This window comes from Astatotilapia calliptera, chromosome 12, assembly GCF_964374335.1.
Source record: "Astatotilapia calliptera chromosome 12, fAstCal68.1, whole genome shotgun sequence".
Taxonomy (NCBI): domain Eukaryota; kingdom Metazoa; phylum Chordata; class Actinopteri; order Cichliformes; family Cichlidae; genus Astatotilapia; species Astatotilapia calliptera.
The window spans coordinates 6177700-6193753 of NC_137433.1; the positions used below are offsets into that span (position 1 = coordinate 6177700).

At 43.4% G+C, this 16054-nt stretch overlaps 1 protein-coding gene across 1 annotated transcript; it reads right to left on the reverse strand.

The window, feature by feature from the left end:
* Positions 1-3262: 3262 nt before the first annotated feature.
* LOC113033688 (tudor domain containing 12) lies at positions 3263-4663 on the reverse strand. Its single transcript, XM_026187733.2, has one exon. The coding sequence runs from the start codon at positions 4661-4663 to the stop codon at positions 3263-3265; it is 1401 nt and encodes a 466-aa protein (XP_026043518.2).
* Between the last annotated feature and the right edge of the window lie 11391 nt (positions 4664-16054).

Genomic DNA, 16054 nt, shown 5'->3' on the forward strand with positions numbered 1-16054 from the left:
AACTTTGTTCAATTTACTGAAACCCAGTAGTTGAAGCGAATGTGTGAATTGTGATTTTATGAGGAACTTAATATGTCCCATGACACTGTCGTTGACAGGTCAAGTTTTTTTGTTGTTGTTTGGTTTTGTTTTTTTGTTTCTTTGGTTTGTATCTTCCTGGTGCATTCCAACGGATCCTGAAATTGATGGCGTTGAAGGACCAATTGACTTTGTTCTGTCCTGCACATCAGAGTGTGGTAGGCCAGATGCAACAAAACAGAAACACATCACGCCATTTTGTACTAGTAGTCCCCCTTCTTCACATACATCCCTCTGGACTCGCGGGTGGGTTGTTATAAGGACTTGGGTTCACGGACTCTGTACATTCCATAAATGTGAACAAAAGTGAGTGTGAGCGGTTGGAAATAACCCTCCAGCTGATTAACTGTTGCTAATTGTAATGAAATCTGTGAAAATGCAAGTAAGTGTTAACATTTATATGCTGATGATTGAAATTGTGGTTCATTGTTGGATGTGAACTGTACTTCTAGAAAGGGTGCACCCAGGTAAGATTTCTTTCTCATCGAGTGATTACTGTGATTTTGCCAAAAGGTATCATTGAGAGAGTACTGGTACCGAAAGGGAATAATTTCATTTGTAAATGTTTTGTATGTTTATCATAATGTTCTGTTGTTTCTAAATGAAAAGAAAAATACAACTCCGGTAACTTTTCAAAACTCGCGGTTGTCTGAGTCTCATTCAGTTCGCCTCTCCTGTACGTAGCCGAACCTACTGGTCCAAATCATTGAGCTCTTTGGTGTCAAATTTGGGTGACGTGCCGTTTTTGATCTGGGAGTATTCGAAACACGCACATGAGTGTTACAGTTGGCAAGCCAGCCAGGAGTTATTGTGAAACTGCATGAGACTCATCTTATTAAGTATTACAACGATAAGAAACAATCAAAACCGAGTTTGACAAAATGGACGTAGTACTTAAAGAGGCAATTAAAATCCCTAACGCAGTAATCATAAAAGGGCTTACTAACAGCGACCTCGATGAAGAAGTAGCTATTTACCTGGGGAAAAACGGTTCAGTTAGCCGCCACATCCGTATAGATGATCCGCATTCTGAATTTCACAGGCAGATGATAGCTGAGTTCAATCATGCCAGTGCAATGGATACTTTGAATCCCCTTTTGCCACAGACTATCCAAAGTTCTGCTCAGCCTGAAGTCACGTTTGAGATTAGGAGTTTAACTGAGGTGTATGCAGCAAATGCAAGGAATGTCACCAGAGCATACATGAGACAACTGTCTGAAATGGCCAATCTTAGTGGCCACTCGCTAGAAAACATGCCCAAAGAGGGGCTAGCTAACTTAAACGCGCCCCCTCTATCCTCTCAGCCTACAGTTTCTCCCCCTGTTAACAGAGGCGAGACAAGGTTGCATGCACAGGGTGACCATTCCCTCAGCCAACCTGCTGCCGATTTCTCACAGTCTACGGATTCGATTCCAATCTTAAATCAAAACCTGATCGATCTTGACTCACCGACCCAGTTCCATCCCACACTTGAGCTTAACCCGCCCAATGTCCGGCGGGTGGTAGTTGAACATGTGGTACGCAGTAGTGAAGTTTCTTCACACTCGCCCATGCCGAGTAGGATTAGAGCTTTCTCTGGGCGCATTCCCCGCCCTAACAGTGACGCTGATTACGACGCCTGGCGCACAAGTGTTGAAGTCCTCATGAGTGATCCAGCCGTTTCTGACTTGAACTGCACACAGAGGATACTTGACAGCCTTCTGTCGCCTGCCACAGACGGCACTAAGCATTTAGGTCCAAATGCTAGACCCTCTGAGTACCTGAGAGTACTCGATTCTGCGTTTGGAGCCGTCGAAGATGGCGACGAGCTCTATGCGCGATTCATGAACACACTACAGAATGAAGGAGAAAGACCATCAGCCTATTTGCAAAGGTTACATGTCTGTTTGACCAAAGCAATGCGACGAGGAGGTGTCGATGTGTCGGATTTTGACAAGCAATTGTTAAAGCAATTTCTTCGTGGCTGTTGGGAGGACAGTCTCATCAGTGACCTCCAGCTAGGACAAAGAAAAGAGAGCCCACCTTTGTTCTCTGAGCTACTCTTGCTTCTACGCACAGAAGAGGACAAGCAAGCCTCAAAAGTCCGTCGTATGAGACAACATCTTGGTCAGAGCAAACCTGGCCCTAGTAATCCAAAGCACTGGGCCATGTCAAATGTACAAACAGCAAGTAGCTGTGAGTCTGACCTCGATGTGTTAAAGAAACAAATTGCTGATTTGAGTGCACAACTTAACAGTTGGAAAATAGAAAGCCAAAAGCAAAATCAGCCCAAGCACTCAAAGTCAAAGTGCCACACAGTTAATGCCAAAGTCGAAGTCTACCCCACGAAAAGGAAGGCTTCGACCACACAGAACTTTGCAAAAGCCAACGCAAAGCCGCGTCCTTGGTACTGCTTTCACTGTGGTGAGGACGGTCATATTGCCTCATCATGTGAAAACGAACCAAATCCATCCTTAGTGGCCACGAAGAGAAAACAGCTGAAAGAAAGGCAATCTAGTTGGGAAGCATCAACTAGGGCCAGTGAGGAGCCGCCTTTAAACTAATCCCAGCCTCCAGTGTGGGACAAGTGGGGGCTGCCGGAGACAATTCTCGTCCCAAGCCACAACGTGCCTTTTCAAAGGAAGTTCAGTCAAAAGCGCCGTCTATACACCTCCCAAAGGGTTTGGTCGGAACCAAAACTTCTGCTACTGTCAACATCACTGGCAGAGAAACGAACTGTCTTCTTGATACAGGGTCACAAGTGATAACCGTGCCTCAGAGTTTTTATGAGAAGCATCTCTCAGACTTGCCTATAAACCCGTTGGGTGATCTCCTAGACGTAGAGTGTGCAAACGGCCAATCTGTCCCTTATCTAGGTTATGTGGAACTCTCAATCACCTTTCCCAAGAACTTTGTGGGTTCGGATATTAGTGTTAATACCCTAGCATTAGTTATCTCCCCTCTGCGAGCCGAGGTGCGAGAGCAGATCTTTTTTTTATTTTTATTTTTTTATTTTTTTTTTTTTAAATTAACAACAACTTTATTTGTATTTCTGAACCATTTCTGAGAACATTTCAAATTTGAAATTGAATCTGATGCTGTGTTGTTAATAACGAAACCACTTTCACAACATTTACAATTACACCTGAATGTTCAGGTCACTAAACTCTCGTTTCCTAGCATGTTAAAGATCCTGATGACAAACTCAGGGTGTATTCTTGTTTACCCAGCAGAGGGTGTCTGCGATGGCGGGGTCATTCACACTGATCCACGGCTCTGCTGGGAAGGTAGCGTGCACCAGAATCCCACTCCGGCAGGGGTCGAGGGGAGAAACCACAGCGTCTTGGGCGTCAGGATCGGGGTTCAGAGCCTGTGGATTCAACAACTCCAACAGGCGTGCACAGGCCCAGTCCTTCTCACTGCGCTGGGTCTCCTCTGCTGGAGCCGAGGCGACAGATGTGCTGGAGCTGCTTGCCTCTTCATCCACCAAAGATTCAGCCTGACAGCTCTGAAGATTCTCAGCTCCTGGTTTCTCACTCATCAGAGGCAACACCTCAGCTTCCTGGGGAGCTGCCAGCTCGGAACTGCTGCCCGGCTTCATAAACTGTAGAAACCTGAACAGCTGATGGTTTTTTGTGAGGGCTGCAGCCAGAGACGAGTCTGCGTCGTCTGACGAGCTGCTCTCAGCTGCGTCTGAGCCGCTCCCTGACTGGCTGTTTGGAGACAGCTGTTGTTTTGTGACCACTGACCGATGTTCACCTCCAGCCTTCACCAGCTTGTGTTGTACAATCTGAGGAAGCAGGGAAGGAGCTGTAAGCCAATCAGCTGCCCCCCCAGCTTCAACCAGACTCTGCTGATCGGGAGGCGGTTGGGTTTGTGCTGTCGGCTTGGGGAAGACGCTCTGGGTTAAGATGCTGTAGGACAGCATCACAGGAAGTCGGTCTCCCTCCTCCAGGCCGTCGCCTGATTTTGTGCTGTAGTAGGCAAACCTCTTCGCCACCAAGTCGTCATTCACACAGATCTTGATGTCACCAACAGTCACGTAAAGCTTGATAGGGGTAGAGTCTGACTCAGGTTCAAGCAGCACGGCCTCCTTTAGGGTCGATGCTTGCAGCAGCTTGTGCAGGAAGAGCGTGGCAGAGCTGTCCCACCGAGCTGACGGTTTGAGCTCTGCCTTCTCCTCAAGCAGAGACACTCGCAGGGTTGTTGGTTTGATTCCCGCCAGGTGGAACTTTTGCACCCAGAAAGGCAGCTGAAGGAAGTTTTCCATTGCCAACCGGATCTGCTCTGAGGGGACGACGACTTTCTCTCCGTGGTCGACCAGAAAGCAACAAGCTTGACAGGAAACCGAGTCCACGAAGATCGACTCCACCACGGCCCGAAACCACGACTTCTTTACCGCCCAGTACACCACATACACCCGTCCTTCCTCCAACAACGTAGGCTTTAGCGTGCACACGTCCTGCATGGTGTCGCGGTAGAAGAGGTTCATCTGAAAATGTAGCTTTTTGTAATGTTCTGAAGTCTCCACATCGCCGCTGAGACCCCAAATGGCACCCCAGAGACACGATGGGTTCTCCACCTTCAGAACAGATATTTTCACCATTTCTTTATTTCGTCAGTCCGAAAGCAGCGACACTGGAAGAAAACAGTCGGATTTAACAGATTTACCGTTTCTCGAACGCCAACTGTTTAAACTCGCTCCGTTTTACTGAAATGGACTACTTGCACTAACACTTCCGCGTTCTATGTAGAGCAGATCTTGATAGGTACAAATACCTTAGATGCCCTTTATGCTGACTTCCATGAGTCCAGTGCGAACTTTCAGCCCGTCCCCCATGGTTTCAGAACGCTCCTCAAAATCCTTGGAGTACGTCGAAAAGCCGCTAGCAATTGCAGCCTTGGGTGTGCAAAGTTAACGGGTAAAAAGCAAGCCGTGGTGGCGGCAGGGCAGACAGCAGTTTTAGAAGCTTCGGTGTACATTCCCAACTCCATTAATGAGAAATGTGCAGTTGTCGAATCATCATCAGATTTTCCCTTACCCAGTGGTTTGCTTGTGTTAACTGGTCTTGTCAACCTGCCAGCCAAGCGGCCTTGTAAACTGCCGGTTGTAGTGAAAAATGAAACCGATCACGACATTGTTGTCCTGTCAGGCCGTGTGCTAGCCGACATTAATGCCGTGACCAGAGTCATATGTAAAGAACAGACAGAGAAGATGTCAAACTCTTCAGACCACTCAGGAAATTCTTCTCAACCTGAAGAAATCAGTTTCAACTTTGGAAATGACTTACCTGATGAATGGAGAAATCGTGTCACAAAGTTGCTAAATTCAATGCCTGAAGTGTTTTCGCAGCATGCATTGGATTTTGGACACACAGAGAAGGTGCAACATCACATCAAGCTTAGTGATGAAACCCCATTCAAGTCCAGACCCCGACCAATACATCCACACGATGTGGAGGCCGTGAGGAAGCACCTGCAGGAACTGCTCGACGCGGGAATGATACGGGAATCTGAATCACCATTCGCTTCCCCAATCGTAGTAGTCAAAAAGAAAGATGGGTCAGTTCGCTTGTGCATTGACTACCGGAGGTTAAACCTTGTGAAGATTATGAGTAAAACATATGTTATTTTATGATCCTAGTCAATGTAGTTGAATTATGTTAACAGCTGTAGGACATATATTATCCTTTAGTTTAGATGGTGTGCTGTGTATGTAGTCTAGTTCTCATTATACTTTTGAGTTAACAGAACATATTCACATATTAGTTTATTAGATAAATGTGCATCACTCTGTATCCTTGATCGGCTGTGAATGTCTCACACTGTGTTCTTGACATGTTTTATTGCTGAATCATGAAGAGAAAGGAGACTCTGAGTCTAGGGCACAAGAGATAAACTACATTCTATACCCCCACCTTTGCAGGAAGACAGGGAGCCAAAGTCAGGAGCCAGTCTCGCTAAGAAGTAGAAAAACATGTGAAGATGTAGCTTTTATGACTAGGTGGGGGCTGTCAGAAGCTATAAAAGTCTGTGAAAATCGCCACCATGTTGAGAAAAATGTGCCTGACCCTCTGGCAGCATTTCTCCCGTCCGGACGTCTTAATGCTCTTTGTGTTGAATTGTATGGAAATAAATGATTGTTGATTGAGCATTTATACACCGAGTATTGTCCTTCCTTCAGCCCAAAGATCAAAAGAATTGGGAGATTTCAACAACCTCCAAACCATCAAAGACGCATATGCACTCCCGAATCTGGAAGAAGCTTTTTCCGCTCTAGCAGGGTCGAAATGGTTCTCGGTCCTGGATCTCAAGTCGGGATATTATCAGATTGAAATGTCAGAGTCAGACAAGCAGAAAACAGCCTTCGTATGTCCCTTAGGATTTTGGGAATTCAATAGGATGCCCCAAGGGATCACCAACGCACCCTCCACTTTTCAAAGGCTCATGGAGCAGTGTATGGGTCCGATAAATCTTAAGGAGGTCCTTGTCTTTATTGATGATCTCATCATCTTTTCATCATCTCTTGAAGAACACGAGCAACGCCTGAAGAAGGTCCTGTTGTGGTTGAAAGAGTTTGGGTTAAAATTAGCACCCGAGAAGTGTAAATTTTTCCAAACCTCTGTTAAGTATCTCGGCCACGTGGTGTCAGAGCGTGGAGTCGAGACTGATGCAGAGAAGATCAAAGCCCTCACGAGTTGGCCCGTCCCCACCAACCTTAAAGAGTTAAGGTCATTTTTGGGCTTTGCTGGGTACTACCGGCGATTCATCCAGGGTTTTTCTAATATTGTAAGGCCGTTGAATGAGTTAACCGCTGGTTACCCACCATTGAGAAAAGGAAAGAAAAGACCCACGAAGCAACAAAGCTCCATGTACCATAGCCCGAAAGAGCTATTTGGGGACAGGTGGACTCAAAAGTGTCAAGAGGCTTTTGAACAAGTCATTGGTAGGCTAACCTCAGCCCCAGTGTTGGGTTTTGCCGACCCCAGACTCCCATATATCCTCCACACGGATGCTAGTACCATTGGCCTTGGTGCCGCTCTGTACCAACTCCAGGATGGACAGTTGAGGGCCATAGCCTTTGCTAGCAGAGGACTTTCAAGAAGTGAGATGAGATATCCAGCCCACAAGCTGGAGTTCTTGGGTCTTAAGTGGGCTGTCACCGAAAAGCTCTCCGACTACCTGTATGGTACGGATTTCACAGTAGTGACAGACAGTAATCCGTTAACGTACATCCTAACATCAGCGAAGCTGGATGCAACGAGTTACCGTTGGCTCTCAGCCTTGTCTATTTTTTCATTCCAACTCCAGTACAGGGCTGGTAAACAAAACGTAGACGCGGATGCACTGTGTCGTCGTCCCCATGGTAGCCCAGGTGATGATCCTGTCTCACAGAAGGAAAGTGAAAGGATCCGGCAATTCGCCCTCACTCACCTCAGTGGCGATGACAAAGAAATGGTTTCTAGGGAGGTTGTACAGGCCATCTGTGAAAGGCATTCAGTTAATTCTGCAGGCCTGGATTCAGAGTCATTCACTTGCCCAGGTTTGGCTTTAGTTGAGTCCTTAGCCTTACATGCTACAGCTGTCCCTGATAGCTTTGCAGAAGAGCTGTTGAATGGTTCTCCTCTTCCCCCGCCTATGGCAGAGGATGAGCTCAGACAGAAACAGAGGCTAGACCCAGCTCTCGATGCTATAGTCACTCTGTTAGAAACTGGTCAGACCCCACCTCCCAGTCTTAGAGCAGAACTACCTGAGCTTCCCTTGTTACTGCGTGAGCTCAGTCGTCTTGAACTGCAGAATGGAGTTCTTTACCAAAAGAGGCAAACCAGTCCAGACATCTCCTTTCAACTCGTGTTACCCGAGGAGTTGAGGCCAGTAGTCTTCCAACACCTCCACAGTAACATGGGCCACCTAGGAACTGACCGCACTATTGACCTGGTCAGAACTCTGTTTTACTGGCCAAAAATGCAGACGTCAGTTGAAAAAATGATCAACACGTGTAAACGGTGTGTTCGCCGGAAGTGTAGGCCGGAGAGGGCAGCTCCCCTCATGAACATCAAGACAAGCAGGCCCCTTGAACTGGTCTGTATAGATTATCTATCTATTGAGCCAGATCAGTCTAACAGTAAGGATGTATTAGTTATAACTGATCACTTTACTAAGTTCGCAGTAGCTGTCCCTACACCCAACCAACGAGCGCGCACTGTTGCAAAGGCCCTCTGGGAGAACTTCATTGTTCATTATGGTGTCCCAGAGAGACTTTTAAGTGATCAAGGCCCCGATTTCGAATCGAAAACAATAAATGAACTCTGCGAAATTATCGGCATGAAAAAGATACACACAACGCCGTACCACCCCAGAGCCAATCCAGTTGAGAGGTTCAACAGAACACTTCTCCAAATGCTTGGTATCTTGAATGACAATGAGAAGTTGCATTGGAAAGACTATGTGAAACCTCTAGTACATGCATATAATTGTACCAAGAATGATGTGACGGGCTATTCGCCTTATGTGCTGATGTTTGGGAGACAACCAAGGCTTCCCATTGATCTAGTATTTGGGTTGCCTGTGAATGCCCAGAAGAAGTCACACTCCCAGTTCGTCAGTGATCTAAAACATAGGTTGGAGAAGAGTTTTAAGATCGCAACCTCAAACGCACAAAAGAATGCTGAGCGCAATAAAACTCGCTTTGACAAGCAAGTGGTTGACTCAACTCTCAATGTGGGTGACAGGGTTCTCGTGCGTAATGTTAAACTGAGGGGAAAGCATAAGTTGGCAGACAGATGGGAAGATGATGTGTACGTAGTTCTGAGAAGAGCAGGCGAACTACCAGTCTATACGGTTAAACCGGAAGCGAAAGAAAGACCAGTCCGAACATTGCACAGAGACCTGCTCCTTCCTTGTAGCTTCATACCGGTCACGGAGTCAACTGAAAACAGTCCCAAAAAGCCCCAAGCTCGGCGGAACACAAGGCAAACTGTTGTTCAGGAAGACGACGATGACCTTGACTCAGAGTAGTTATCAGTACCTACCTGGATACCAATCTCCATTACCAGCTCTGTCAAGCCAACTCTCGTTGTGCCCCGCACTGAAAGTGTGCAAAGACACTCTCCAGCTTATGATGAAGCCGAATGTGACAATCCCACCGAATGTGACAACCCCACCGAATGTGACAATCCCATCGGACGTGACAGACAATCAGAGGAAATTGAGGAAACGGAAGTTGTGAACTTACCCGAAACGGAAGTTGTGAACTTACCTGAAACTGCAACTGAAAACTTACCCGAACATGTGGACTTACCTGAGCCTAGCTTGCTGGAGACCAACATTCAAGTTGAAGATCCTGTGGAGAGAACCCAGCAACCTAGCGAGCAAGTCCTGCCCAATGTGGATGAGATGATGCTAGAGCGTCCTAATGACCAAGAAGGAGTCATAACTGAGCAGCCTAGTTCGCTTGGTTCACAGAACAGCTCTCAGGAAGAACATGACATTCTTCGTCGATCTCAAAGGTCATGTCAAGCACCAGAAAGGTTGCAGTATTCTACCTTAGGTAACCCCTTACTGTATGTTGTTAATGCAGTATTTAATAGCCTAAACGAAGCCATTTCAAGCTCTATGCAGTCTAGCCATTTAGATGCACAGGGACGTGCATACCATCAAGTGGGGAGGGTGTAACCCACATTTGAGTATGGCTTAGATAAAATATGCCAGAATGAGAAAAGAATCATTAATCTAAGCAGCACACTTCATTTATAATGAATAAACCATAGGTGCAGCAGTTAAGGAGTTAACTGTTCTGGTTTAGACACGTGTTACTCTAGGCCAATGAGCTGCTGAAACGTGGTACAGGCTCTGCCTGCCGCCCCTGCCTAGGAGGACACAGATTTTTCTCTTCTCTCTTTTTCGCTCGCAAACCTTCCATGAGCAAGCTAGTGAGGAAACGAGACACGGCGAATTATTGAGACAAGGTATGAAAAAGAGTAATATAAGCGGAGAGTTAGCATTCACCGTTTACTAAAACTATTTTATTGTTTGTATATTGCTAAGACGAGTAATTAGCTGGTTCTTTTTACATTGCTTAGTCGAGAAAGGTCGGGAGTTAGAGACGACGCCATTTCATCGGTCGTGCGCCATCTCGCGCTGCTCCGTCTTTCTAATTCTGAGATCGGTGAGCAAAGTATTTTACTTGTTCATTATTTATCGGTGTTTCATGAATGCCTTGCAAGTAAAATTTTCCAGTGTTTAATGATAATTGTTTAGGAATGTTCTGTAGGAAACTTTGTTCAATTTACTGAAACCCAGTAGTTGAAGCGAATGTGTGAATTGTGATTTTATGAGGAACTTAATATGTCCCATGACACTGTCGTTGACAGGTCAGGTTTTTTTTGTTGTTTGGTTTTGTTTTTTTGTTTCTTTGGTTTGTATCTTCCTGGTGCATTCCAACGGATCCTGAAATTGATGGCGTTGAAGGACCAATTGACTTTGTTCTGTCCTGCACATCAGAGTGTGGTAGGCCAGATGCAACAAAACAGAAACACATCACGCCATTTTGTACTAGTAGTCCCCCTTCTTCACATACATCCCTCTGGACTCGCGGGTGGGTTGTTATAAGGACTTGGGTTCACGGACTCTGTACATTCCATAAATGTGAACAAAAGTGAGTGTGAGCGGTTGGAAATAACCCTCCAGCTGATTAACTGTTGCTAATTGTAATGAAATCTGTGAAAATGCAAGTAAGTGTTAACATTTATATGCTGATGATTGAAATTGTGGTTCATTGTTGGATGTGAACTGTACTTCTAGAAAGGGTGCACCCAGGTAAGATTTCTCTCTCATCGAGTGATTACTGTGATTTTGCCAAAAGGTATCATTGATAGAGTACTGATACCGAAAGGGAATAATTTAATTTGTAAATGTTTTGTATGTTTATCATAATGTTCTGTTGTTTCTAAATGAAAAGAAAAATACAACTCCGGTAACTTTTCAAAACTCGCGGTTGTCTGAGTCTCATTCAGTTCGCCTCTCCTGTACGTAGCCGAACCTACTGGTCCAAATCATTGAGCTCTTTGGTGTCAAATTTGGGTGACATGCCGTTTTTGATCTGGGAGTATTCGAAACACGCACATGAGTGTTACATGTAGGTTTCTGGATTTTACACTTATTGGGCTACATATTTATTTATTATACAGGCTATACAGTACATTAGATCAAAACTCTCATGTTTTAGGTAACTAAAGTGTGTAATTATGTGGGCTACAGACAATAATTAAGTTATAGACTATATTTATATGAAAAACTTGTATACTTACTGCATTTGAATCATTTTAACCATATGTAACCACCTGCATATGTGTTTGAAAAAAAGGCTTTGATTTTGCCACCCCATTTGATTTCTTTGCCACCCTCATGCCACCCTAAGAAAATTTCTCTAGATCCACCCCCTGGCTAGGACCATTGAGGCTAGATTGGTTGGAGTTTTTGGGTATTGGGAGGATGGAGGTGGATTTGAAGCAGGCCGGTACCACAGCGTGGGCCAAGGACAGGTTGAATATGTCTTTCAGCACTCCTGCAAGCTCGTCAGAACACGCTCTGAGAACACGCCCGGGGATGCCATCAGGACCTGCAGCCTCGTGGACATTGATCCTCCTCAGCACCGCTCCTACATCGGTCAGGGAGAGAGTCAGAGGTTGGTGGTCTGGCGTCATGTCTGCTTTGGTTGTGGTTGTGGGGTTCCCTCGCTCAAAACAAGCATAAAAGTTGTTAAGCTCGTTGAGGAAGGAGACATCAGAGGATGCGGGGGAGGGGTCGGTGGTCCTCTAGTCTGTAATGGTCTGGAGTCCTTGCCATATGCGTTGGGGGTTGGAGTTGGAGAAGTGTTCTTCTACCTTCTTTTTGTAATGGTGTTTGGCTTTTTTGATACCCTTCTTTAGATTAGTCCTGGCTGTACTGTAGGCGTGTGCATCTCCTCCTCACACTTTAATTGTCCTCACAGCAGGTTTCACACATTGGATGAGTGGTGAATACCAAGGTGTGAGGAACAGGGAGAGATGGCCCGATTGTCCAATGTGGGGGAGGGGTGTTGGTTTGTAGGCTCCAGCCAGGTTGGAATAAACATGGTCTAAAGTCTTGTCCCCTCTGGTGTGGCAGGAGACATGTTGGTGGAATCTGGGGAGGACTGTCTTTAAGTTGGTGTGGTTGAAGTCGCCAGCAACAATAAAAGCAGCCTCGGGGTGTTTATTCTGGTGTTTGTTAATGGCTGCAGAAAGTTCTTTCATGGCCAACCTAGCATTAGCGTAATACTGCATACTTGCAATGAATAAGTTGTCCTAACAGTCATCTTAAGTAAGCTTTACTTAGTGCTTTTGAGGCAACGAGTTTGCTTTTTTTTTTTTTGAGTTTTGGAAAGTAAATTTTTTTTTTACTCTGTACTCAACGTGAATAAGTTGCCTTGACTTAGTCATCTTAAGTAAACTTTACTCAATTTTTTTGAGGCAACGAGTTTGCATAGTTTTTTTTGAGTTCTGTGAACTAATTAGATTTTACAGTGTGAATAAAGTGAGCAGAAAGTTAACTGAACTAGACTAGTGATGTCAGCAATGAGCTCAGCAGCAACCCCTGTAAATCAAAACCCGAGCAAGCATCACCTGGTGAAATGTTACTTAAGTCTCCACTTACAATCTACCTCCAGTTATATATTACTCCACCATCAGTAAAGTCTTGTAGTTCAGCCATCTTTAAATCAACAGGGATCTGGATGAAGGGTTTCCCAATTAACACATGAAAGGGTTGGCACTGGCAACATTTGGCCAATCACATTGATTGGTGTACTGCCAGCTGAAAGTCAGTTTACAATAGAAGAATAAGCTATAATTTTAGAAAAAACATAAGGAGGTTACATCAGGAGGAAGGAACACAAAGGTGGAGAAGCACCAAGGGCTCAGAGAAGAGCTTGAGAAGATGTGATGTGATGAATCTCTGTAATACCAAGAATGGTATTACATTCTTGGCACAGTTAAAAAAAGAAGGCACAAAGTGGCTTCACACTGAATTTGACCTTTTTTCAGAGCATAAATGGCTTTTTCTCATCTATTTTCAGTATGTTAAATTAAATAACATTAAATAATGAGAAATAAATGATTAAGACCATGAAGGAGTCTCACATGATAATTGATAACTAGAGAATTGTCACACTAATGGTTATGTAAAAGTCAAACTACAGATGAAACTTGAAGCAAGTTCACAATCTTTGTCCTTTGTTCTCTTCCATTAACAGTAAGATTCATAAGGATATCAAAAGCTGTGTCATGCTTTTTCAAGTACCAGAAAAAAAACTTATTTGTCCATCAAGGTTCTTAGTTTTCTAACAGCCTTTTTTATCAGTTCAGAATTTAGTTTCAAAACATATTTTTATCATTTTCAAGTTAAAGAGTTACCATGAAAAAGAGAGAGAACAGAATTTCAAAAGCAATCATTGAGATGCAATCCTTCTCTATGGCATTTTATTCATAAATCAGACTTTTAGATTGTAACACTGGGGCGCCATTAAGATGCAATATACCAGTGAACAAAAGCATTACATTACTTAAAAGCAGAACATAATAACAGAACATTTTCAATCTGACAAAAAACTCCAAAACAAAACAAAAATTTTAACATGTGGCTTTTACAAGATGTGTCCTTGCTAGGCAAATGCTATCTCAAGATTTAAATTTCTAACTCACCTCTTTTTTTTATTCGTCAGTCACACTGTAAACAAAACACTAGAGCGAAAAACAGGACTCTATAACTCGACCCAGAAAGGCCAAGGTAGCATAATGATGCTGGATGTTACCGTTATGAAGCGTAGATTTACATTAAATTGATAAAAGGATCATTTAAAAGCCCCAAAAACCTTTTGGCACTTCATACCAAACAATATTAGAGAGATGGGAAAGGACAGTTATTACATATATTTTATTACACACAACTATGAGGAAAGAAAAATGCCTGATCTCCAGATTTTTACTGGCAGCCATGTTTTATGCTATATTTTATTCACAATAATATATAACGTGTAAAACTTTCATAAAAAAGATCCATGTTACATGCAACACCAGCTTGATAAAGATCTATTTTTATAACAGATTTCATTAAGTTTAACTGTGAAAAGAAAAAGTTAATTTGTGTGGAACTCAAATTCATGCTGTTTCAGCTCGTTGCGTTTCTGATATTATTCCCAACCATTTGCTATTATTGTTATAGAAGCTGTGCATAATAGTTCTAAAAGAGGCAGGAGAAACCAGAGCTCCCAGAGATATTGTGTGTAGCACCGGGATGACATGCAAACACTTTAAAGCGAGGAATCTGTTGCTGCCTGTTGCATTTACATGCAATCTGTTTATAGGCTGTTCATAGAATACAACCTGCTGAGTCATTCCTCTGTTGCAAAGAGATGCTCTGCCTCAGCAATCTGTCTGCATTTATAAATCACTCTTATTCAGACCACAATAGTTTGGAGTAAAGAAAAAGAGAAGGCAGTGGTCTCTTGGAATGTGCACAGAAGATTCATGGGACTGAAGGGGTGTTAGGTTTACCTACACCTGAGGTTGCTATGGTAATTACATACCAGTAGACTGAGCTCTCAGTATATTAACATGTAAATGTATTTATCCTATGTTCATAGATAGACTGTACTGCAGTGTGAGATCTTTATATGTACAAAAACTTCAAAATATGTTGAGTATATGGGACGTGCAGTTATACCGATTACATTTGAGGTAAAGTTTGTAGCAACCTAAAAATGGATTAATAAGAGCTTAATGTTTCATGTTAAAGTGAAATTCTTGTTTAAAGAAGAATAGTTTTAAAAAAAGAGAGGCAGAAATAGCAGAATATTGTGACATTTGAATGGTGAAAATAGCACAAAAATTGTGGAAGTTGTTAAAGTCCAAATAACGTACGGAAGCAACTAGAATAATGAAGGATAAAGAATAAAGAGAAATGCTTTACAAGCATTCACACAAATATGGGATGCTGTTGTTAAAAAAAAGAAGTTAAACCAAATAAATCTTTCACAATAAATTAAACTTACATATGTGATTCATTACATTTTTGATTTTTTTAAGGTCTTTAAAAAAATCAATGTTATTTCTGTTTTTTAATTTCTTTTCAATGCATTTTTTTCTTTTCATTTAGGTTTTCTTCTTATTTTGTTAGACTTTAACTTTTGGTATGATGTGTGTGTTGGGATTTGTGTTTCTTTTACTCCCACTTTTGATAACTTAAATTATCTTTTAAGTTTAGATTTAAACTAGAGATGGACCGATCCGATATTACGTATCGGTATCGGTCCGATACTGACCTAAATTACTGGATCGGATATCGGAGAAAAATAAAAAATGTAATCCGATCCATTAAATATCACGAAAGCACCTCACAAAACTTGCAACACGCCGTAACTCACCTCAGAACGTTAGCAGTCGGAGCAGTATGCATCACGTGATAGAGCGGCTGTGGCATGCGGGACCTGTCGGTGGTCTGGATAGCATTTGGAGCTTCGCTAGCAACCTGGCATTTCATCTCCGACAAAGTTATCCCCGAGAGAAGTAAAGCAAGTGTGTAAGTCCATCTCTGAATGTTTGTAAAGCATTCCTGTGTTAAGCTTAACGAGCGACTGCCTCTCGCTCTCCGGCTGCTACTTCAATCGTGAAACTGATCAGCTGATCGGGTTTTCTGTCGCGAGTCCGTCTCTCTTGTTTGTTTTTGGTCCACTTTGCGCCAGAAAGAGGAAACCAGCGGCTGAACAACAGCAGCACGTTTAAGCTTGATAAGCTGTTGTTACAATTTATTTAATATTACTTTCTACACCAGGATCGTTTTCTACGTAGCTGACGGCTGGTAACTGTGCAGGGGCGGATCTAGCAAAGTTTAGCCAGGGGGGCCGATAGGGCATTAACTGGGAAAAGGGGGCACAAAGACATACTTTTCTTTCTTATTCTCATTTAAAATGTCGAGCTGT

What these genes read in the sequence shown, in the direction of transcription:
- LOC113033688 (XM_026187733.2), bottom strand. Translation starts at nt 4,663, where the DNA reads ATGGTGAAAATATCTGTTCTGAAGGTGGAGAACCCATCGTGTCTCTGG.